This window comes from Lampetra planeri, chromosome 57, assembly GCF_965212315.1.
Source record: "Lampetra planeri chromosome 57, kcLamPlan1.2.h2, whole genome shotgun sequence".
NCBI classification, from domain to species: Eukaryota; Metazoa; Chordata; class Hyperoartia; order Petromyzontiformes; family Petromyzontidae; genus Lampetra; species Lampetra planeri.
The window spans coordinates 1227581-1250210 of NC_136163.1; the positions used below are offsets into that span (position 1 = coordinate 1227581).

The 22630-nt window shown below is 52.5% G+C and overlaps 1 protein-coding gene across 1 annotated transcript in view; it reads right to left on the minus strand.

Moving 5' to 3' along the window:
- Positions 1-18915, minus strand: part of LOC144735877 (uncharacterized) — a 45369-nt gene extending 26454 nt beyond the window's left edge. The window contains exons 1-6 of the mRNA XM_078618440.1: positions 18869-18915; positions 18630-18750; positions 3492-3576; positions 3225-3285; positions 2604-2655; positions 457-570 (exon numbers count right to left, since the gene is read on the minus strand). Coding sequence (XP_078474566.1) covers positions 457-570; positions 2604-2655; positions 3225-3285; positions 3492-3522 — 258 coding nt within the window. The 5' untranslated portion in view covers positions 3523-3576; positions 18630-18750; positions 18869-18915. The remainder of the gene's footprint in view (positions 1-456; positions 571-2603; positions 2656-3224; positions 3286-3491; positions 3577-18629; positions 18751-18868) is intronic.
- Positions 18916-22630: the final 3715 nt, after the last annotated feature.

Genomic DNA, 22630 nt, shown 5'->3' on the forward strand with positions numbered 1-22630 from the left:
CCACCGAGCTATGTAGCTCTTTTTCAGAAGCGAACTGAACATCACAAACGACAGCTCAACGAAGCGGCTTGTCACTTGGAAATTTAAAGCAGCCAAATTCGTTTCGATCGCAACACAAGCGGTCGTCATGAAGACAACCGCTTGTGTTGCGATCGAAACGTCGTGATTTGTTTAATTTTATTTCTACCTACGTGACTTCACCGAAAGAACCAAAGAGTATGGATTCCTGCAGTCACGAAAGCGTCAAATCAAGATTCAGCCAAATACTCTTAAACGCTCAGTGTGGAGGGAAAAACCGGAGGACCCCGGGAAAAATTCACAAGACCACGGTGAAAGAGAGAGAGACACGCAACTCCAAATATACAGCAGCAAGCATCAGGGTCAGGATCGAACCCAAGACCTCCTGTATACCAGGCGAGGTAGTTAACATCTCCTCGCCACCGTGGCAGAACCCACCTTGACATCACCGCATTCCGTATTGAGGTGCCTCAGCGGAGACAGCTGAACCATGGACACGTCCTTGGTCAGATCCGTCCTCAGCGGGATGGTGAACGCCACGCTCTTCACCTCCTTGGGACATAAAAAGCGGCACGCAGATTCAGCCGTGTGGCAAAATGCGGCAGCAGCGGGACGCCGCGGTGGCTAGGAGATGTTAACTACCTCGCCTGGTCTACAGGAGGTCGTGGGTTCATCGCCACGTCCATCACCAGCGGCACGCCCAGAAGAACCACGAGTCCCGTGGCTGGCCGCCGCAGCATCAGAGGTGAACAGTGACAGTCAACGGTGGCTAGGAGACGTTAACTACCTCGCCTGGCCTACAGGAGGTCATGGGTTCAATTTGATGCAGCTAATCTGGCTGTGACGGTCCCACCTGATGACGGAGACTTGTGTTACCTGCTGCTGTATATTTCGAGTTTGCGTGTCTCTCTCCCCGTGGTCGCATGGATTTTGTTGCGGGTCCTCCAGTTTTCTCCTCCACATTTAGAATCGACGCCATGCGTGTAGAGAGTATTTGCCTGCTGGGATACATTTCCACGCGATGGAAACCCACTTTGTTGGGCTATCATTTCTGATCGCCAGGTCGCTTCTGAAAACGAGCTATGGAGCTCCATAGGCCTTACCTGGTCAAATAAAAATAGTTTAGTTGAAGAGTTTAGGTTGGAGCGGCGGGAGAGAGCTCGTGGTGGCACTCGTCGCCTGGGTTCGACTCCCCACTAAGGCCGCCCTCACCGAGTGGAGTTGGTACATCATCTCTCTCTCTCTCTCTGTCGCCTGCTGTCCTGCATGGGTTTCCTTGGGTTTCTCCGGTTTCCTCCTCCCATTGTTTAAAAATAAATCCACAGCGTAACCGGTATTGGCAAAAAAAAATGCTGGCAGTTTACCTGCAAATGACTCAACTGTACGTATTTCTTTCGCTCTGTACGTAGCCAACCGTGCTAATCAGAGGTGCGGGGGATTACACACAGCGGCAATATCTCCCACATACTGCGAAAACTTGGTAGAACCCTCCTGAATAAGAGTCTCAGTGATGCTTTCCGAGGTAAATCGGTGCAATAGTAATAATTAGTATTATTGTATTGACAGTAGAGCCTACATGCGGTGTGAGTGGACTAGTGGCCACGGGAGGTAATGAAAGGGGAGTCAGTTGTGAGTGCGAAGGGACTGGTGGCTACGGGAGGTAATGACAGGGGAGTCAGTTGTGAGTGTGAAGGGACTAGTGGCTATGGGAGGTAATGACAGGGGTATCAGTTGTGAGTGCGAAGGGACTGGTGGCTACGGGAGGTAATGACAGGGGAGTCAGTTGTGAGTGTGAAGGGACTGGTGGCCACGGGAGGTAATGACACGGGTATCAGTTGTGAGTGCGAAGGGACTGGTGGCCATGGGAGGTAATGACAGGAGAGTCAGTTGTGAGTGCGAAGGGACTGGTGGCCACGGGAGGTAATGACAGGGGAGTCAGTTGTGAGTGAGAAGGGACTGGTGGCTATGGGAGGTAATGACAGGGGTATCAGTTGTTTGAAGAGACTGGTGGCCACGGGAGGTAATGACACGGGTATCAGTTGTGAGTGCGAAGGGACTGGTGGCTATGGGAGGTAATGACAGGAGAGTCAGTTGTGAGTGCGAAGGGACTGGTGGCTATGGGAGGTAATGACAGGAGAGTCAGTTGTGAGTGTGAAGGGACTGGTGGCTATGGGAGGTAATGACAGGGGAGTCAGTTGTGAGTGCGAAGGGACTGGTGGCTATGGGAGGTAATGACAGGAGAGTCAGTTGTGAGTGCGAAGGGACTGGTGGCTATGGGAGGTAATGACAGGAGAGTCAGTTGTGAGTGTGAAGGGACTGGTGGCTACGGGAATGTTCTAGAAGGGAGCGTGGTCAGGTGATGGAAGAGGCCGTGGAGTCTGCCGGTGGAGCGAGCGTCCAGAGTCAACGAGACGGTTCGAGAAGGGGGGCGTGGCCTCGTGTTGGTATAAAAGGGGGAGATGCGTGGGAGACCCGGGGCTGTTGCAGTGGGGGTCTCCGCCGATGTCAAGTGAACGTGTCCGCAATAAAGTGCCATCTCAAGAGAAGTGTGTCCAGTCGTCATTACAACTGGCGTCAACAAATACCTGCTTGTCATCTGGAGACTCGCTGTCCTCCTCGTTCAACAGAATTATCTCACTGTGCACACACACGCACACAGGACACAAAAGACAAATGTTGGAGCAAGTGCCGTTAGCGAGTAGCAACACCTATGAAGGCCGGCACGGTACACGAGGTGGTGGGTGGCCAACACCACGCCTGGCCGTCTTTGTCTCCCTAGTGGCGATGTTTACACACCGCACCGGGTACTCATTTGAGGCCGAGTCGACCTAGGGAAGGGCCCCGGGACCAGTTCAGATAATAGTGAACTGGTGTTGGTGGCCGTGAGTGGGAATCAAACTCAGGTCGCGGGGTTTGAAGCGCAGTGCGTGTGTGGCGAGAGTGGGTTTGAGAGTGTGTGTTGGGGGCATATGATAACGGTGTATGTTGTGCGAGGGTTGGGAGTGTGGCGAATGTGGTGTGGTGAGTGTTGCGGTCAGTGCAGTGTGGCGAGTGTGGCGAGGCGAATGTGTTGTACTGTGTGTGGTGTGGTTAGCATGGTGTTGTGTGTGTGTGGTGTGCTGTTGTGTGTGTGTGGTGTGCTGTTGTGTGTGTGTGGTGAGTGAGGCGAGGCGAGTGAGGTGAATGGGGTGAGTTCCGTGTCTCACTCGTGTCGAGGTTTCTCTTCGTCACTTGATGTTTCCTGTATGCGTTCCACTGCATCCAGAGCTGTACACACACACACGTACACAAGGCTTATGAAGACCGGCATGGCACACGAGGGAGTGGGTATCCGGCACCACACCCGGCTGTCCTTGTCTCCCTAGTGGTGATGTTGACAGACCACACCTGGTAATCATTTAAGGGCTGAGTGGACCTGAGGGAGATCCACGACCGGTTCAGATATTTGTGACGGTGAGCGGCGAGCGACGTACCTTTTAAGAGTTTAGACCTCCGCTCCGACATGGTCGAGGGAGCGTCGATCCCACTGGGTCTGCTGACCGCCCCGTGCCTCTCCTCCTGCGGCGGAACACAACGCTCAGTAACCACGAGCTTGCTCATCCACTCATTCACTCGTTAACTCACTCATTCACTCACTCGCTCACTCACTCATTCACTCACTCGCTCACTCGTTAGCTCACTCATTCACTCACTCGCTCACTCGTTAACTCACTCATTCACTCACTCGCTCACTCGTTAACTCACTCATTCACTCACTCGCTCACTCACTCATTCACTCACTCATTCACTCGTTAACTCACTCATTCACTCACTCGCTCACTCGTTAACTCACTCATTCACTCACTCGCTCACTCGTTAACTCACTCATTCACTCACTCGCTCACTCGTTAACTCACTCATTCACTCACTCGCTCACTCGTTAACTCACTCATTCACTCACTCGCTCACTCGTTAACTCACTCATTCACTCACTCGCTCACTCGTTAACTCACTCATTCACTCACTCGCTCACTCGTTAACTCACTCATTCACTCACTCGCTCACTCGTTAACTCACTCATTCACTCACTCGCTCACTCGTTAACTCACTCATTCACTCACTCGCTCACTCGTTAACTCACTCATTCACTCACTCGCTCACTCGTTAACTCACTCATTCACTCACTCGCTCACTCGTTAACTCACTCATTCACTCACTCGCTCACTCGTTAACTCACTCATTCACTCACTCGCTCACTCGTTAACTCACTCACTCACTCGCTCGCACACTCAACTCATTGACCATTCACACATTGAGCGTGGTGCTTTAGAAGCGAGCCAGGCAGCAGCTTCACAATCTACGCAGTCGTCAACGATGTCATCGTTTGTCTTGTGCCACGGCTACAGTTCGGGTTGCAGCGTAACGAGCCCCTACCCGCCCTAGGCCTTGCTACACACCAGAGGTCGCAAACGGGTACCCGTACCCGGCCGGGTAGCCGGGTATCGGGTAGGGTACGGGTATCGGGTACCCGGTTGCGACCTCTGCTACACACACAGGAGGCAGCCTTGGCGAGTTCGGACCCTGCTTGAGGAGGGTCCGGGGTCACAGCGCTGAAGATCAAACCCAAGCCGGGCGGTCCGTTGTATATTTGGAGTGTGCGTGTCTCGCTGCTGCTGTGTATTTGGAGTTGTGCGTGTCTCGCTGCTGCTGTGTATTTGGAGTGTGCGTGTCTCGCTGCCGTTGTATATTTGGAGTGTGCGTGTCTCGCTGCTGCGGTGTATTTGGAGTTGTGCGTGTCTCGCTGCTGCTGTGTATTTGGAGTGTGCGTTTCTCGCTGCTGCTGTATATTTGGAGTGTGCGTGACTCGCTGCTGCTGTGCATTTGGAGTGTGCGTGTCTCGCTGCTGCTGTGTATTTGGAGTGTGCGTGTCTCGCTGCTGCTGTGTATTTGGAGTGTGCGTGTCTCGCTGCTGCTGTGCATTTGGAGTGTGCGTGTCTCGCTGCTGCTGTGCATTTGGAGTGTGCGTGTCTCGCTGCTGCTGTGTATTTGGAGTGTGCGTGTCTCGCTGCTGCTGTGTATTTGGAGTGTGCGTGTCTCGCTGCTGCTGTGCATTTGGAGTGTGCGTGTCTCGCTGCTGCTGTATATTTGGAGTGTGCGTGTCTCGCTGCGGCTGTGTATTTGGAGTGTGCGTGTCTCGCTGCTGCTGTGCATTTGGAGTGTGCGTGTCTCGCTGCTGCTGTATATTTGGAGTGTGCGTGTCTCGCTGCTGCTGTGTATTTGGAGTGTGCGTGTCTCGCTGCTGCTGTGTATTTGGAGTGTGCGTGTCTCGCTGCTGCTGTGTATTTGGAGTGTGCGTGTCTCGCTGCTGCTGTGTATTTGGAGTGTGCGTGTCTCGCTGCTGCTGTGTATTTGGAGTGTGCGTGTCTCGCTGCTGCTGTGTATTTGGAGTGTGCGTGTCTCGCTGCTGCTGTGTATTTGGAGTGTGCGTGTCTCGCTGCTGCTGTGTATTTGGAGTTGTGCGTGTCTCGCTGCTGCTGTGTATTTGGAGTGTGCGTGTCTCGCTGCTGCTGTGTATTTGGAGTTGTGCGTGTCTCGCTGCTGCTGTGTATTTGGAGTGTGCGTGTCTCGCTGCTGCTGTGTATTTGGAGTGTGCGTGTCTCGCTGCTGCTGTGTATTTGGAGTGTGCGTGTCTCGCTCTCCATGGTCGCGCGGATTTTTTTTCTGGGTCTTCCGGTTTTTCAGTCCACATTTAGAAACATGCGTTTAAGAGTATTTGGCTGCTTTATATTTCCACATAAGCCACATCGTTGAGCTATCATTTATGGCCAAGTCACTTCTGAAGAAGAGCTATATGGCTCAGGGGACCTTACCTGGTAAAATGAAAATAGTTTATAGTTTTGTTTAGTTTATAGCCAGCAAGATTCCTTCAGTTACGCACTCGCTCATGCAACACACTCATTCACTTATTCATTCACACACCCGTTCACTCCCTAAAGGACTCACTCAATTGCTTGTCGATGCACTCCTGGCCACTGCGCCACCGCTCCCCATACCGACGCACAAACACATCAACAGCTACTTGCCATAACCATACACGCACACAATCAAATCCACGTCACTTGCCACCACGCGCTGCGCAATGGAAGTCTGTCTCACTGGGCATCTATTATATAACACTTATCAGATCACATATTGGCACTCGAAATGGAGTGCTACAGAAGGATACTGCATCTAAGTTGCACCCAAAGAGTGAGCAGCGTAGAAGTAAGAAAAAAGTAGCACATAGAAGACAACCTGATGATGCAGGCAGTGATGAGGATGAAACTGGCACTATTGGGACACACATGCAGGATGGACAACAACAGGGAAATTAACAGCGTGTTGTTGTTCGGGAAAAATTTTAAGGAACCGGAAAGAGAGAAAGACCTCACAGAGAATGGCTTGACGACGACATCACAAGAGATTGGTGCCAGTAGCCTGGTGACGCACTCCTTGAGCAAGTTGGCACAAGACGGAGGAAAGTGGAAACAAATGTTCAAGTGTACAGCGGACACCTACGGGCAATCTGCCCATGGATCGTGACGGTGATATTACTCCAGTAATAACGCTGCTCTTTGGACCCAAAATCAAAACTTTTGAATCGTCCCCATAGCAAAAACATGCGCACTCTAGCTCAGACACACAACTGCCGCTTCAACATGGAACGATCTCCCATGCCACACAGGCGTGCGTGTGTCTTGGCAGAATCGACCCCGCGTGGTGTGACGCGGATCACACAACGGTAAGCAGCTTCTCACGCTGTTCAGGAGGCGGTGGCGGTGACCCCGCACAGCTTATCGGTTAACTGCACTCCCACATACACGGAAGTAAATAAACACAACCCATCCCACCGTTATTAATTTCTCAGCAACCTTGGCCGCCACAGGAGCCCAAAGGCGGCAAACACGTCAAGAGACCAGCAACAAACAGCACGATCAAGGATCCATTCAGTATTTGTCTTTTGGGTCAGGCCAAGTCTATTTACCTTACATAGGTTTACATAGCGCCTTAAACCCAAGGCGCTTCACAACAATCGTAACATTGTACGTAAGATGACAGTGGTTGAAATAAAGAGTGGGATTGTTATTAAAGAAAAAGGTGGTGGTGTAGAGGTGGTGACAGTTAGAAGAACAGGTGGGAGTGGTTAAGGATGGGTTGGGGTAGTGATAGGGGTTGGAGAAGTGAAAGGGGTTGGGGTAGTGATAGGGGTGGGAGTAGTGATAGGGGTAGTGAACAGAGGTTGATGCAGTGATAGGGGTAGTGATATTGATAGGGGTAGTGATATTGGTTGGGGTAGTGATAGCAGTAGTGATAGGGGTAGTGATAGGAGTAGTGATAGGGGTAGTGATAGGGGTAGTGATAGGGGTAGTGATAGGGGTTGTGGTAGTGATATGGGGTAGTGATATGGGTTGGGGTAGTGATAGGGGTTGGGGTAGTGATAGGGGTGGGAGTAGTGATAGGGGTGGGAGTAGTGATAGGGATAGTGAATAGAAGTTGATGCAGTGATAGGGGTAGTGATAGGGGTAGTGATATGGGATGGGGTAGTGATAGAGGTAGTGATAGAGGTAGTGATATGGGATGGGGTAGTGATAGAGATAGTGATAGGGGTTGTGGTAGTGATATGGGGTAGTGATGGGGGTTGGGGTAGTGATATGGGATGGGGTAGTGATAGGGGGTAGTGATGGGGGTAGCGATATGGGATGGGGTAGTGATATGGGATGGGATAGTAATAGGAGTAGTGATAGGGGATACGGTAGGCCTGGTCATAGCCGGCGAGCGGGGGCAGGGAGCAGCAGTAGCAGCAGAATGATGGGCTAGGGGTGAAGAGATGGAGGTTGTTTTAAGGGAGTAACAGAAGGAGGTTATAGCGAAGATGATTGTTTTCTGAGCAGTGGGAGTGTGTTCCGGTGTAGAGCGAGTAACAGTCCTACACCAAAATTGTTGTCAACTCAACTCTCCACAACCTTGTCACGCATACAAAGACATAATTCACGCGTGCCAATATATTGATCATATTCTGACCGATAAAGCTCCTCTCTACTCAACGGTGGGGGCCTGAGACTTTTCGTGGCTAAATTTGACATCGCCCTGCGAGACGTTTCGCTCAAACTGCTCCTCTATTAAGTCCACCCTTCTGCATCAGGCAGACGGATAGATGTGTAGTGGTGATACGCGCTGGGTGTATATGTCGTGTGCCAGCGCGTATGTACGGGTGTGTGTGTGGTGACGCGCGCTGACGGGGAGGAGCAGGCGTCAGTGCGCGGGTGGGGGTAGTGCTGCTGATTGGCTGTGTGCCGGTGACGCGCCCAGAGGGAGTGATCGGGTAGCAGCGCGGTGTGATTGGTCGGGGAGTGGAAACACGCGCTGAGCGGAACCGGATCGTAGGGATAGCGCGTGGGGATTGGGTAACTGAGGAGCGGTGCCGACGTTGAGGTCCGCATCCGCTCCGTCTCCCGGGAAGAAGGGGTATATAAGGTGATGCACAGAGGAGCAGGGGCAGAAGTGGAACCATCTAAGAATGAAGACGAAGGTGCAGAGATAGAGCCCGGAGAGGAGAGTAATGGAGAGTAATGGAGAGTAGAGGAGAGTAAGGTATAAGTGTGTAGCCAGCGAGAGAGAACGGTCTACACGAGCTGAGTAATGTATAGTGTGTAGCCAGCGAGAGAGAACGGTCTACACGAGCTGAGTAATGTATAGTGTGTAGCCAGCGAGAGAGAACGGTCTACACGAGCTGAGTAATGTATAGTGTGTAGCCAGCGAGAGAGAACGGTCTACACGAGCTGAGTGATGTATAGTGTGTAGCCAGCGAGAGAGAACGGTCTACACGAGCTGAGTGATGTATAGTGTGTAGCCAGCGAGAGAGAACGGTCTACACGAGCCGAGTATGCATACGGTGTAGCCAGAGAGAGAGGAAGGTCTACACGAGCCGAGTATGCATACGGTGTAGCCAGAGAGAGAGATGCAAAGTCTACACGAGGCGAGTGGAGAGTGTAGCAGAGGCGCAGAGTCTACACGAGGCGAGAGAGGAGTGTAGCCGAGGCGCGGAGTCTACACGAGGCACAGAGAGCCAGCAGCACAGAATCCAGAGTCAAGAGAAGCGCATTGTGAAGAAGAGAGGCCACGCGTTGTATTGTTACAAGTCAAGATTTAATAAAAGAAGTGTGTTCCCGTCAAGGAGTTTCCTGCCGTCATTTTCCAATACTTCATCTGGTGTCAGAAGTGGGGTGGGCTTCCAAGTATGGAGACGAGGAAGACCCGTAGGACCCACGGGATTGACCGCGAGGAAGACCTGGACGACTCGGGGCCGCTGGTGGCGGGGGGTGAGGAAGAGGGCTTGCCCACGCTGCAGGGTCCGTCGACGGCGCCGGCCGAGCGACCGGGGACAGACGCCGGGCTTCGTGAGGCGCACTCCCGACTGGCGGAGCTGCTGCTCGCCGCCGCGTCCATCTTGGCGGAGATCAGCTCGTCGGGAGGAGCGGGGACGGTGGGGGACATTTTACAAGGTCGCCCCGCAGATTCCCGCCAAAACGAATGGGGGATTCCCGCCATTGCGCCTGGGCCTACTTTTGGCGGGAACGGCGAGCGCCACGTGGTGGTGGGTTCCCAAGCGCGCGCATCGACGTCATCAGCGCGCGAGGGGGTCCGCCATCTTACGTCTGCTGCTGGAGCCGCCATCTTAGACACCGACGGACAGGCGGAGAGGAACCACGAGGCGGATGACTTCATTTTTCAGCAGCGCCTGCCCACGTTGTCAGCCTTCAAGGCGGAAGGCGGAGACTGGGGCCAATTTCAGCGAAGGTTTTTGGCGCATCAAGAGATGTCAGCGTGGTCCGATGCTACGGCGCTGCGGGCATTGCCCGCCATGCTGGACGACGATGCGCTCGCGGCCTTCAGGGCTGCACGGAAGTCGGACCGCTCCACGCTGAAGGATGCGCTGGGTTTGTTGGCCAGGGTCTACGGGCCTCCCTCTACGTGCCGCCATCAGTTCTACGCAAGACGGAAAGCGGCCACGGAGACCGCGCTGGCCTATCGCACGGCGTTGCTGGCTCTTGCTGATGCTGCGTTCCCTCGGATGGATGAGGAGGGCCAAGACGCGATGGTTTTGGAGCAGCTGCTCAAGTTGGCGCAGGACCTGGGGGTCCCTATCAACACAGCTGACGAGATTGATATTTCTTCTTTGAGAGTCGCCACGAGTATTCAAGCGCACGAGGCCCTACAACGGAAGCAAGGCGTTGGTTGCAACGCTGCTGTCGTCGCAGCCCCGGGTTTGGTGGTCGCCGAACCCCAAGTCGTCAGCCCACGAGAGGAGGCGTTCGCCACGGGACGACCAGGGGACTGGAGGCCGGGGGCCCGGTCGCCTCTGCGATCGGGCCGAAAGTCGGAGCAACCAAGATCTACTCCGACCCTCGTCACGTGCTATAACTGCGGCCTCCGGGGCCACGTGGCGTCCGGGTGCCGCGCTCCGCGGCAGCGCGCCATGGGAGCTCGGCTGGACGACGACCGAGAGCCCAAGTCATCTCTACAATCCCCGGCAAGTCGCGGCACCTCACACGCTCGGCCTGTTTATTCGGCACACATGGGACGCCGCGTTGCGGCGGAGGAGGGCCGGTTAAGGTTCGGGGATTCGGTTCGGCGAGGGGGGTTCGGCCGGGACCAGGGAGACATTGAATGGGCGGAATTGGGGCATAGAATTGTGGCTGCTTCGGCGGGTTCGTCCGTTGTTACGGGATCTATTGATGGGGTTGAGATTAGGGTGTTAGTGGACACGGGGGCATCGGCAACTATTATATCGGACCTCATTTATAATATTCTTCCGGTCCAATGTCGTCCGCTGCTTCCAGTGGATGTGCCATTTTACGCCGCTAATGGGGGATCGTTGGGCATTATCGGTCAGGTTAGGGCGTCCATTTGCATTGGAGATATCAAATTGTCGGGACCCGTTTTCGTTTCGTCTTCTTTGGCAGTTCCGTGTCTTTTGGGCACTGACTTTTTGGCTAAAATGCCCATTAAAATTCTTATCGATCAACGATGCATTGAACTGCCATCGGGTCGCCGGATTTCATTTTTGACGGGCCCTACTGACATTCGGACGGCGTGCGCTACGATACAAGCGGTGGCGACGCAGACAGTGCAAGTGCCCCCGGGTTCACAGATGTTGATTCCCCTCCGGTTGCGGAAACCATGGGTGAGGGAGGCTTCGGGACAGAGTATGCTTTTGGGTCCTTCTAACAAGGCTGTCGGGGGTCTTGATTTATCGGTGGCTCACACTTTGGTGCGGGCTGACAGGGATCCGTTTGTGATGGTTTTGAACGCGGGGTCGCGACCAGCTGTCATTCCGCAGGGCACCGTGCTGGCTCACGCGGCGCAGGTCCCTGGGGATGATGGGTTGGTTGCGCAGGTGGGCTCGAGCCCCGCGCGGAACGTTGAGCCAAGGGAAGACCTTGAGTGGGTCCATTCGTTATGTGCCGCCTCGGACGATTTGTCGGCGGCGCAGTTGGGTGCGCTGCGCGAGTTGCTCATTGAATTCTCTGATGTATTCAGTAAACATAAGTATGACATTGGGTGCACGGATTTGTTGCACCATCACATTGAAACGGGCGATGCGGCGCCGGTCAGGCTAAATCCCTTCCGACTGAGTCCCGTGGAGAAGGAACATGTTCAGTCGGCTGTTAACGATATGCTAGAAGCCGATATTATTTCGCCCTCCTCTAGCCCGTGGGGAGCGCCTATTGTGCTGGTTAAGAAGCAGGACGGGTCCCTGCGATTCTGCGTTGATTTCCGTCGCCTGAATAAGATCTCTGTGGCTGACGCGTATCCGCTCCCCAGGATGGATGAGTCCCTCGATGCATTGTCTGGTGCGCGATATTTTTCGACTCTTGATTTGTTATCGGGGTTTTGGCAGTTGCCGCTCGACGAAGAGTCGAAACCTAAGACAGCATTTCGGACTCCAGGGGGGCTGTTCCAGTTTAACCGGTTACCCATGGGACTTCACTCCTCTCCAGCGACGTTTCAGCGACTTATGGAGCTGGTTTTGTCGGGCTTGCAGTGGGATACATGCTTGATTTATATGGACGATGTCATTGTTTTCAGTAAAACGTTTGAGGAACACCTCCGGCGATTGAGAGGGGTGTTCTTGCGAATGCGATCGGCTAAGTTGAAATTTAAACCGGCCAAATGTCACCTCCTTCGTAGGTCCGTTAGATACTTGGGTCACATTGTCGATTCTTCGGGGATCTCCACCGATCCCGCGAAGACGGATTGTGTCGGTTCGTGGCCGACACCTACGTCCGTTTCCGACGTGCGTAGTTTCATCGGGTTTGCTTCTTATTATCGGCGGTTCGTTGAGCACTTCGCCACTATTGCAAAACCCTTGCACGCTCTAACGGCGAAGGGAGTGAAGTTCAAATGGGGACCGGAGGAGGAGGCCGCGTTTCGCTCCCTCCGGGACGCCTTGGTGGGTGCCCCACCCTTGTGTTATCCCGATTTTGCCAGTCCCTTTTTGCTGGACACGGATGCTAGCAACACGGGCATTGGGGGGGTGCTATCCCAAGTCGTTGGGGGTGTCGAAAGAGTTGTCGCCTACGGTAGTAGGGTGTTGTCTCCGGCGGAGCAGCGCTACTGTGTCACCCGTCGCGAGCTGCTTGCCATTGTTTTTTTTGTGCAGCAGTTTAGGCCATATCTTTATGGTCGTCACTTTACAGTCCGAACGGACCACGCGGCGCTACAGTATTCATTGAGGGTCGCCCAGCCCTCGGGCCAGTTGTCGCGTTGGTTGGAAGTCCTCCAGGACTATCAGTTTACGACTACGTACCGTAAGGGGTTGCGACACACGAATGCCGATTGCTTGTCGCGGTTGTTGCCTTGTGATGAATGCGCGTGTTTGTCGGGATCGGCGCGCTGTAAACCGACGCTTGCGGGGGAGATGGGGGCACTGGCTGCGACAGCGGGCGCACCGATCGGGGATGATTCCACTGCCTCTCAGGGTCGGGACTCGCTGCTCTCGCTGTCGCTCAGCGAATGGGGCCGCCTCCAGATGGCGGACAGCTCGCTGCTAGCATTGCGCCGCAAGGTTGGGGGTCCCGAGGGGGACCAGGAGCGTACCGGCTCCTATGTACTTGAGCGGGGCGTGTTATTGAAATGGGACAGTTTGTCCCGGCGGAACGCACTCGTGGTGCCTTCCGCTGTGAGGGGGAGGGTTGTCTTGGCGGCACACGAACGCCTCTTGCACTTGGGAGTTAACAAGACGCTTGCCCTGCTTCAGCGTGACTATTACTGGCCGGGAATGGGAAGTGATGTGGTGCATATTCTGAAGGGGTGCGTTGAGTGCGCCAGGCGTAAACCACCGGCCGTGGCAGCTAATCCACCGCTGCAATCTATTCAGGTCTCGCGTACCAACGAGCTCGTTGCACTCGATATTTTGGGGCCCTTCCCAGTCACGCCGAGAGGGAATAAATATTTGTTAGTGGGGGTCGAATACTTTACCCGATGGCCTATGGCGTGGCCTCTCGCTAACCAGTCGGCAGCGGCTGTGACGGATGCCTTCGTCCAGGGCTATGTCCTGGACAAGGGGGCTCCCGAACGCCTGCTGACCGACCAAGGTAAAAATTTTTCGAGTAAATTGTTGCAAGAGGTGTGCGATCTGTTGGGTACCAAGAAGGTGCGTACCTCCCCGTACCACCCGCAGACTGACGGGATGGTGGAGAGACTCCACAAAACCTTGACTTCCATGCTGTGCCAGCAGGTGTGCGAGGCACATGTAGATTGGGACCTGCAGGTCCCGGGAGTCCTTGCCGCGTATAGAATGGCCCCCCATGCAGCTACGGGGTTTTCCCCATTCTATTTGATGTACGGTCGGGAAGCTGACCCGCCAATAGAAACGCAACTTGGCCTGTCCGCTCCACGAACTAATTCTAATTTGGCAGAACATATTAAGTTTAATATTCACAAGCTGACAGAGGCGAGGGAGGCCGCGCGGCTTAATTCGCGGGCTCGCCAAATTGCTAATGAACGGTTGCGGGCACGGAAGGTGTCCATGCACGAATGGAAACCAGGTGACAGGGCCTGGCTGCATTGCCCTCAGGCACCCTTGGCTACGTCGCCTAAATTGTTGAGACCGTGGAGGGGACCCGTGGAGGTCGTGCGCGTTGCACGGCCCCAGTGCGTTCAGATAAAGTGGGGAAAGCGCCGGTGGTACGTTCACCCCTCCCGACTGAAACCGTTCTCGCCTCCATATGGCCTCCCCTTGTGTCGTGATGGCCGGGTGTGTGACGTGACCGGCGACCCAGAGGGGGAAATGTCTCTGCCTGATCCACACGTATTTTCGCCTGATCTGCTCCCAGGTGTCTCGGAACTGACAGCTGCCGATCACCGGCGGCCGGATCTCCGCGGCGGGGCCGGCCCTTTCAGGCCCGTTCCGCGCCGTCTGGAGCAGCCGGAACCGCCGGACGGTCGTCAGTGTCCCGCCCCATACGATGGACCAGCCAGACGGACTCGCGCCAGGTCGTGCTACTTTGCATGACCTGCCTCGTGAGGAGTCGGGGCAGTTGGAGCGCCTCGTCACTGCGTGTAGTCGCAGGGACGTGGGGCGCGTTCGTTTCGAATTTGCTCGTATCGTGTTATTGTTGACTTTTCGGGTTCATTGTCAATCTGTACATAGTTATTCTTGTTGTTGTTGTTGTTGTGTTATGTTACGGGGCACACTCGGGGGGCTACGGGGTTTTTTTTTGTTGGTTGTCGTTTTATCGTCGCGGTTGGTTGTTGTTAGCAGCCGGGCCGGCTGCGAGCTATGTGGGAGGGGGTGATGTAGTGGTGATACGCGCTGGGTGTATATGTCGTGTGCCAGCGCGTATGTACGGGTGTGTGTGTGGTGACGCGCGCTGACGGGGAGGAGCAGGCGTCAGTGCGCGGGTGGGGGTAGTGCTGCTGATTGGCTGTGTGCCGGTGACGCGCCCAGAGGGAGTGATCGGGTAGCAGCGCGGTGTGATTGGTCGGGGAGTGGAAACACGCGCTGAGCGGAACCGGATCGTAGGGATAGCGCGTGGGGATTGGGTAACTGAGGAGCGGTGCCGACGTTGAGGTCCGCATCCGCTCCGTCTCCCGGGAAGAAGGGGTATATAAGGTGATGCACAGAGGAGCAGGGGCAGAAGTGGAACCATCTAAGAATGAAGACGAAGGTGCAGAGATAGAGCCCGGAGAGGAGAGTAATGGAGAGTAATGGAGAGTAGAGGAGAGTAAGGTATAAGTGTGTAGCCAGCGAGAGAGAACGGTCTACACGAGCTGAGTAATGTATAGTGTGTAGCCAGCGAGAGAGAACGGTCTACACGAGCTGAGTAATGTATAGTGTGTAGCAAGCGAGAGAGAACGGTCTACACGAGCTGAGTAATGTATAGTGTGTAGCCAGCGAGAGAGAACGGTCTACACGAGCTGAGTGATGTATAGTGTGTAGCCAGCGAGAGAGAACGGTCTACACGAGCTGAGTGATGTATAGTGTGTAGCCAGCGAGAGAGAACGGTCTACACGAGCCGAGTATGCATACGGTGTAGCCAGAGAGAGAGGAAGGTCTACACGAGCCGAGTATGCATACGGTGTAGCCAGAGAGAGAGATGCAAAGTCTACACGAGGCGAGTGGAGAGTGTAGCAGAGGCGCAGAGTCTACACGAGGCGAGAGAGGAGTGTAGCCGAGGCGCGGAGTCTACACGAGGCACAGAGAGCCAGCAGCACAGAATCCAGAGTCAAGAGAAGCGCATTGTGAAGAAGAAAGGCCACGCGTTGTATTGTTACAAGTCAAGATTTAATAAAAGAAGTGTGTTCCCGTCAAGGAGTTTCCTGCCGTCATTTTCCAATACTTCAGATGTAACAATAGGTGGCCGTGAACGTGTCTCCTGAGTTGAGCAAGGTTTATAACAGCTTGGGGAAGAGAAAGACCCGGAGCGAATTCCCGAGTCAAAGCAGTACGAGGTTGGAAGCTGGAGAGAAGTGTTTGTGTCTTTTGCTCTGATCTGCAGGTGTGGTGGCTGGGTGGGTGAGATTGTGAGTTGTCATCGGGCGGGTGTGTGCGTGATAAAAGAGTGCGTTGTGCTCGCTAACAGCATGTGCCTCAAAACTCTATTAGAGCTTTCGGTAAAGTCACGTAGGTATAAAATAAAATAAGTAATTTTTTCTACCTACGTGACTTTACCGAAAGAACCAGAGAGTATGGTTTCCTGCAGTCACGAAAGCTTCAAATCTCGAATCTGTTACAGCTGTATGGGGGATATTTGTCTTGTGGTGGTTGAGTTATGGGCGCAGTGGTGGTGAGACGTTAACTGCCTGGTATGCAGCAGGTCGTGGGTTCGATCCCGACCCTAAAGCCCCTGTATATATTGAGTTTGCATGTTCTTCCCGTGATAGAGTTAATGTTTCTCCGGGTCTTCCGGTTTTATTTCCGTCCACATTCAGCATCACGCGTTTCGAGTATTCTGTCTCCTGCTATGAATGTCCCACACGATTAGCCACTTCGTTGAGCTGTCATTTGTGGCCACGTCGCTTCTGAAAAAGAGCTACGTTGCTCAAGCGGACCTTACCTGGTCAAATAACAGTGGGTGTGTAGGTAGTGGGGGAGTGGATGAGTGTGTGTGTGTTTGGGTGCAATGGGGACCGGCGGTTTAGTGGTTAGCGCGCTGCTCTACGAATCCGGCGACCCGAGTTCAATTTATTCTCACGGTTAACACCAGTGACGATTATCTCAACTGGTCCTGGGCCTCCCCTAGGTTGACTCAGCCTCAAATTAGTAACTGGTGCGGTGTGTAAACATCGCCAGTGGAGAGACAAAGGCGGTCTGGCATGCTGCTGGCCACCCACACCCTCATGTGCTGTATCGGCCTTCATAGCTGCTTGCTAACAGAATTTGCCCCAACAGTCTGTTCAGCCTATAGGGGGGATCTTTGTCTTTTTGCTTAAGTGGGCAAGTGAGTGGGTGGTTGTGAGATGCAGTGTTGGTGGTGGCGATTGTGCACATTGTGAATGAGATTAAACATTTACGTCTGATACAGCGAGTCCTCAACGTGAGTGAAGGGAATTCGAGTGAGGTTGAATGGATGGATGGTGGCAAGGCGGTATTGGTAAATGAACCTCAGAGGGACCCCTATACACATATGCACCGTGCGTTTCAATCTGTAGACTTGGAAGCTGTTTGCTGTCATCCTCTTGAATCCTGTGTGTTGCACGATAATCCGCGCCGTTACAATGTATTTATACGCCATCCAGGTCTCGCTTGAAAAATATCCTTCTGGATTCAAGAAGGCGTTTTAATAATCAAAACGTAACTATGACTGACAGCCCTTTGACAATTCACAGCCGGATGAAGGCCGTATTGGCCATGAGATGTGTTAGATCATACTTCACCACCATGGTCAAGTGTCTGCTGAGTACCGGGTGGACCAGGGAAGATCACTGCAGATATCAATCGCGACTGGATTCGCGGTGAAGTGCGCCAACCAAAGCGGCCACAGCTCTCCCCCAGCCAGGTTCTTAGCCGTCTCAAACACAACTAGAAGCAACATGGAACGTCTCCGTTCACCCACATCTCAAGAGGCTAAGCAGGCGCGACACACAAGCCACTGGGGACGAGGGGACACAAAGGAACAGGAGACACAGGACAGGAGATACGGTGGGGGGTGGGGGGTAGAGACGTGGGAGACACAGCGAGACACGGAGACACGGGGGGGACAGGAGACACAGAGAGACACAGGAGATAGAGACACGGGGGGACAGGAGACAAGGTTGACAGGAGACACAGAGACACAGGAGATAGAGACACGGGGGGACAGGAGACAAGGTTGACAGGAGACACAGAGACACAGGAGATAGAGAGACTCGGGGGAGAGACACGGGGGACAAGGAGAAGAGGAGACACAGGACAGGAGATACGGTGGGGGGGTGGGTAGAGACGTGGGAGACACAGCGAGACACGGGGGGACAGGAGACACGGGGGGACAGGAGACACAGAGAGACACGGGAGATAGAGAGACACATGGGACAGAGAGACACAGGGGACAAGGTTGACAGGAGACAGAGAGACACGGGGGACAAAACACACAGGCTACACAGAAGACACTGGGGACGGGAGACAGAGAGACGAGGGGAAAGAGGAGACACAGGGATAATGGAGACATGGGGGGACAGAGAGACACAGAACACACAGAGGGACAAGGGGGAGAGGAGACACGGAGAGACAGGATACGCAGGGGACAAGATGCACATGAGACAAGGGGGTAGGAGACACGGAGAGACAGAGAGACATGGGGAACGGGAGACACGGGGAGACAGAAGACAGGCGACAGGAGACAAGGTTGACAGGAGACAGAGAGACACGAGGAGAGGAGACAGAAGACACAGGGGGCAGTAGACACAGAGAGACACAGGAGACGAGGGGAAATAGATACAGGGAGACAGGAGACACGGGGGCCGGGAGACACGAAAACCTGAGGAGAAAACAGGGGGGAACGAACAGAAGACATGGGAGACACAGGCCACAAGAGACCCAATAACTCAGAATTCAAGTTTCGCAGCAATGGAAGCTGCGGCCTGGACTGCCTCGGGCCCCCATCTCTTGCCTGAGCCACGGCGGGGTCCGGTGTCTCCCAGCCGGGGAGGGTTGGCGGGGGAAAGGGCCGGTCGCTTTGACGAGGCCCAGGTTCCAGGCACCGCACTTTGTGTGGAACGCAGCAGCAGTCGCTGCAATGGGAGCAGCAGAGACCGGGGGGGAATCAGAGCCTAGTCGAGGGGTCTGTATGGAGGGAGACGTGACGTAACTTGATGACGAAAGCCAACACACGACGTCAACAGACCTTACGCGTGATGAACCTCTTGACTGACGTCACTTCGAATGACATTGATTGCGTCACCGCGGGCAAATGAAGCAACATCCAAGACGGCGGCCATCTTACTTGGGGAGGAGATCGAGACGGCGGCCATCTTACTCAGGGAAAAGTGATATGGTGGCCATCTTACTCGGGGTAGAGTGAGATGGTGGCCATCTTACTTAGGGGAGAGGGAGACTGGCCATCTTGATTTAAAGTTTTCGTGACTGCTGGAATTCAGATTATTTGGGTCTTTCGGTAAAGTCACGTAGATAGAACAATAAAAAAATTAACCCGTAAAAACAAAGTTTTCACTATAAATCCTTTATATGCGTGGCGGCTAGAGTCCTCTCGTCCTCTGGCTTGAGATGGCTGCCACCTATGGGTCAGATGAATGGCTGCCACCATTAAGCAATTGGTAATTAAATATAATTATTTTTTTCCTAAAAAGTGTAAAATTTAGGAAAAAAATTTTTCACGAAAATACATTGTCACGCACAACGAGTCTGTGTGCAAAATGTCAGCTCGATTGGATCACGGGAAGTGGGTTAAAAAACGACCGAAAGATTTGCACGGTCGTAAGCGCGCAAGCAAGCAAGTGAACTTAATATAAAGGATTTAAAAAGAGGGGAAAGCTGTTGAGGCAGGCTGTTTTAAAGGTTTCAAATGGGTGTAGCCCAAGGGTCATAAACGAAGTGGGCGGGGTTAGTGATGTTAAAGTGAGAGAGATTAGCGTGTCAATGTAAACGGCGGCTGTGTTAGTGTGAACATGTTAAGGGGCCGTCCATAAATGACGTCACGAGATTTTGGACGATTTTTGACCCCCCCCCCCTCGTCACACGGCGTCACAAAAAGTCAGACCTCCCCTAAAATATGACGTCACAAAGCTCTGCCCCCCCCCAAATAAAACATGCTTCAAATCGCTTTAAACTATTCTCATTGTAGAGCGTATTTAATGTGGCGCTGCACTCTGATGTTGTAGGAGAAAACATGTATTACAAAGTCTATTTAATTAAGTAGAACGTGTTGTCTATATTTATTTAAAGTTGCGCAATTTGATGTGACGTCACATTTCTCACCCCCCCCCCCCCCTCGTCACACATCGTCACAAATGTCTGACTCTCCCGCCCCCCCTAAGTGTGTGACGTCATTTATGGACGGCCCCTAATGTAAAATCAGAGAGTCGAAAATAACTGCTTACATCAGAAGGTAGGATGGAAACATCATAGCCAGTTATGACTTAAACTGGTTAATAACGTCCTTCCAATGATTGTTTAGTTTGTACCCATCTTCTCGGTTGAAATTGTGTCTGTGTCTATATATCTGGATGGCTTCATGAACGAATCTTTGTTGATAGCCAGTGGGTTTGCAGAGTACCTTCGTCTTAGAGAAATCAATTTCGTGTCAGCCCACCGCATTAAAACAATGATCAGCCACGGCTGAGGTGTTGGTCCTACCGTGTTTCAGATCTGCCTTGTGTTCACGAACACGGTCCGAGACATGTCGCTTAGTTTCCCCATGATTTTGAAAATATTTTTGGTAACCCCTGCTATGTATGGCAAGGTGATGGTTTTGATTGGGTGCTCAGATGATTATTTTCCAACGGTTGGGGTGATAGCTTTACAGACTGTGTAGTCTGAATATCCATTCATCTTGAGGGATTGGTGTACGTGTTCCAGTTCACTGGCTAGGTGGTGGTCGGAAATACGAGCTCTATGGTGTAGAGTTTTTTATGAGGGAATTCTTCTGGGATGGATGGTGGTGGGAGTCAGGTTTTAGGTAGGCATCCGTATGGGTGGCTTTCCTGTAGACAGTGTCCCATTGAGCCATCTGGTCTCTTTTCGATTAAAACATTCAAGAATGGCAACTTGCCATCCTTTTCCACCTCCACGGTGAGTTTGATGGCTGAGTATATGGAATTGATGTGGTTGAGTAATTGATTCTGAGCTGGTAGGCCATGTGGCCAGATGACGAACGTGTCATCTACGTACCTCTTCCACAAGGACGGACGTAGAGTGGATGCTTGGATGGCATCTATCTCAAATTTTTCCATGAAAACATTGGCTACAACTGGAGATAAGGGAGAACCCATTGGGGTACCTTCAACTTGTTTGTAGAATGTTCCATTCCAGGTGAAGTGTTGGTGAGGCAGTGTCTAACCAGGGCCGGTACATCAGCATTCAGTCCTTGTTGGACCAAATCTTCAATGGTTGCAATGGTGTCAGGCACAGGAACTTTGGTAAACAAAAATACTACATCGAAACTAACGAGCAAATCACCTGGAGATAGTGAGATGTCCTTAATTAACGATACCAAGTGAGCTAAGTACAGCTGAGGTGGTCTTACCAGTGAATGGTTGCAAGGTCTCAGACAGATATCGTGCAAGTTTATCGGTAGGTGAGTCAATGGTGGAGACGATAGGACGAAGTGGTGTGCCTTCTCGTATTGGTCCTGCCGTGTTTCAGATCTGCCTTATGTCCACGAACACGGTCCGAGACACGCCGCTTAGTCTCCCCAATGTAACTACTGCCGCAGGCACAGGTTAGTTTGTAGACGCCGGGGTATTGCATGTCAGGGATCACATCCTTCACAGATGGGATCAGATCACGAATTTTATGAAATGTGTTCAATCGAACCTGGATCTTGTGGTCGCTCATGATTTTGAAAATGGTTATGAAAACCAACAATATCACTGATTAGACATCTTTAATCGAACCAACCAAGCGGGTTTCCTTAAAACCCTCTGCTGCTCGACCACCCAGATTGTATGGCGTCTATAAACTAAGCTGTGCCTGCGGCAGTAGTTACATTGGAGAAACTAAGTGACATGTCTCGGACCGTGTTCGTGAACATAAGGCAGATCTGAAACACGGAAGGACCAATATCTCATCCGTGGCTGATCATTGTTTAATGCGGTGGGCTGACACGAAATTGATTTCTCCAAGACGAAGGTACTCTGCAAACCCACTGGCGATCAACAAAGATTTGTTCATGAAGACATCCAGATATATAGACACACACACAATTTCAATCGAGAAGATGGGTACAAACTGAGCAATCATTGGAAGGACGTTATTAACCAGTTAAAGTAATAACTGACTGTGATGTTTACATCCTACCTTCCGATGTTAGCAATTATTTTCGACTGATTTTACATTAACAGGTTCACATTAACACAGCCGCCGTTTACATTGACACGCTAATCTCTCTCACTTTAGCATCACTGACCCCGCCCACTTCGTTTATGACCCTTGGGCTACACCCATTTCTAACCTTTAAAACAGCCTGGCTCAGCAGCTTTCCCCCTCTTTTTTCTCCTGATGACGATTGCTTGTGTTGCGATCGAAACGTCGTGATATTTGATTTATTTTTTATTCACTTTATTTTTATTATTTTATTGTTCTCTCTACGTGACTTTACCGAAATACTCTAAGAATGTGGCCATCTTACTAAGGGAGAGTGAAACAGTGGCCATCTTACTTGGGGAAGAGAATGAGACGTGACCATCTTACTTAGGAAGAGTCAGGCGGTGGCCATCTTACTTAGGACAGAGCGAGACTGGCCATCTTCACTATGGGAACCTCATTTGCCAGTAAAAATATGATAATTGGTTCTTTACCCTTCTATCTGGCAACAAAACTGACACCTTTTTACAAGGAGTCATGTTTGCATAGACCGCAATACCTGCAGTCAGTTATGTTCTTTTGATTGTATTATGACTGCAGGTAGTGCGGTCTATGCAAACATGACTCCTT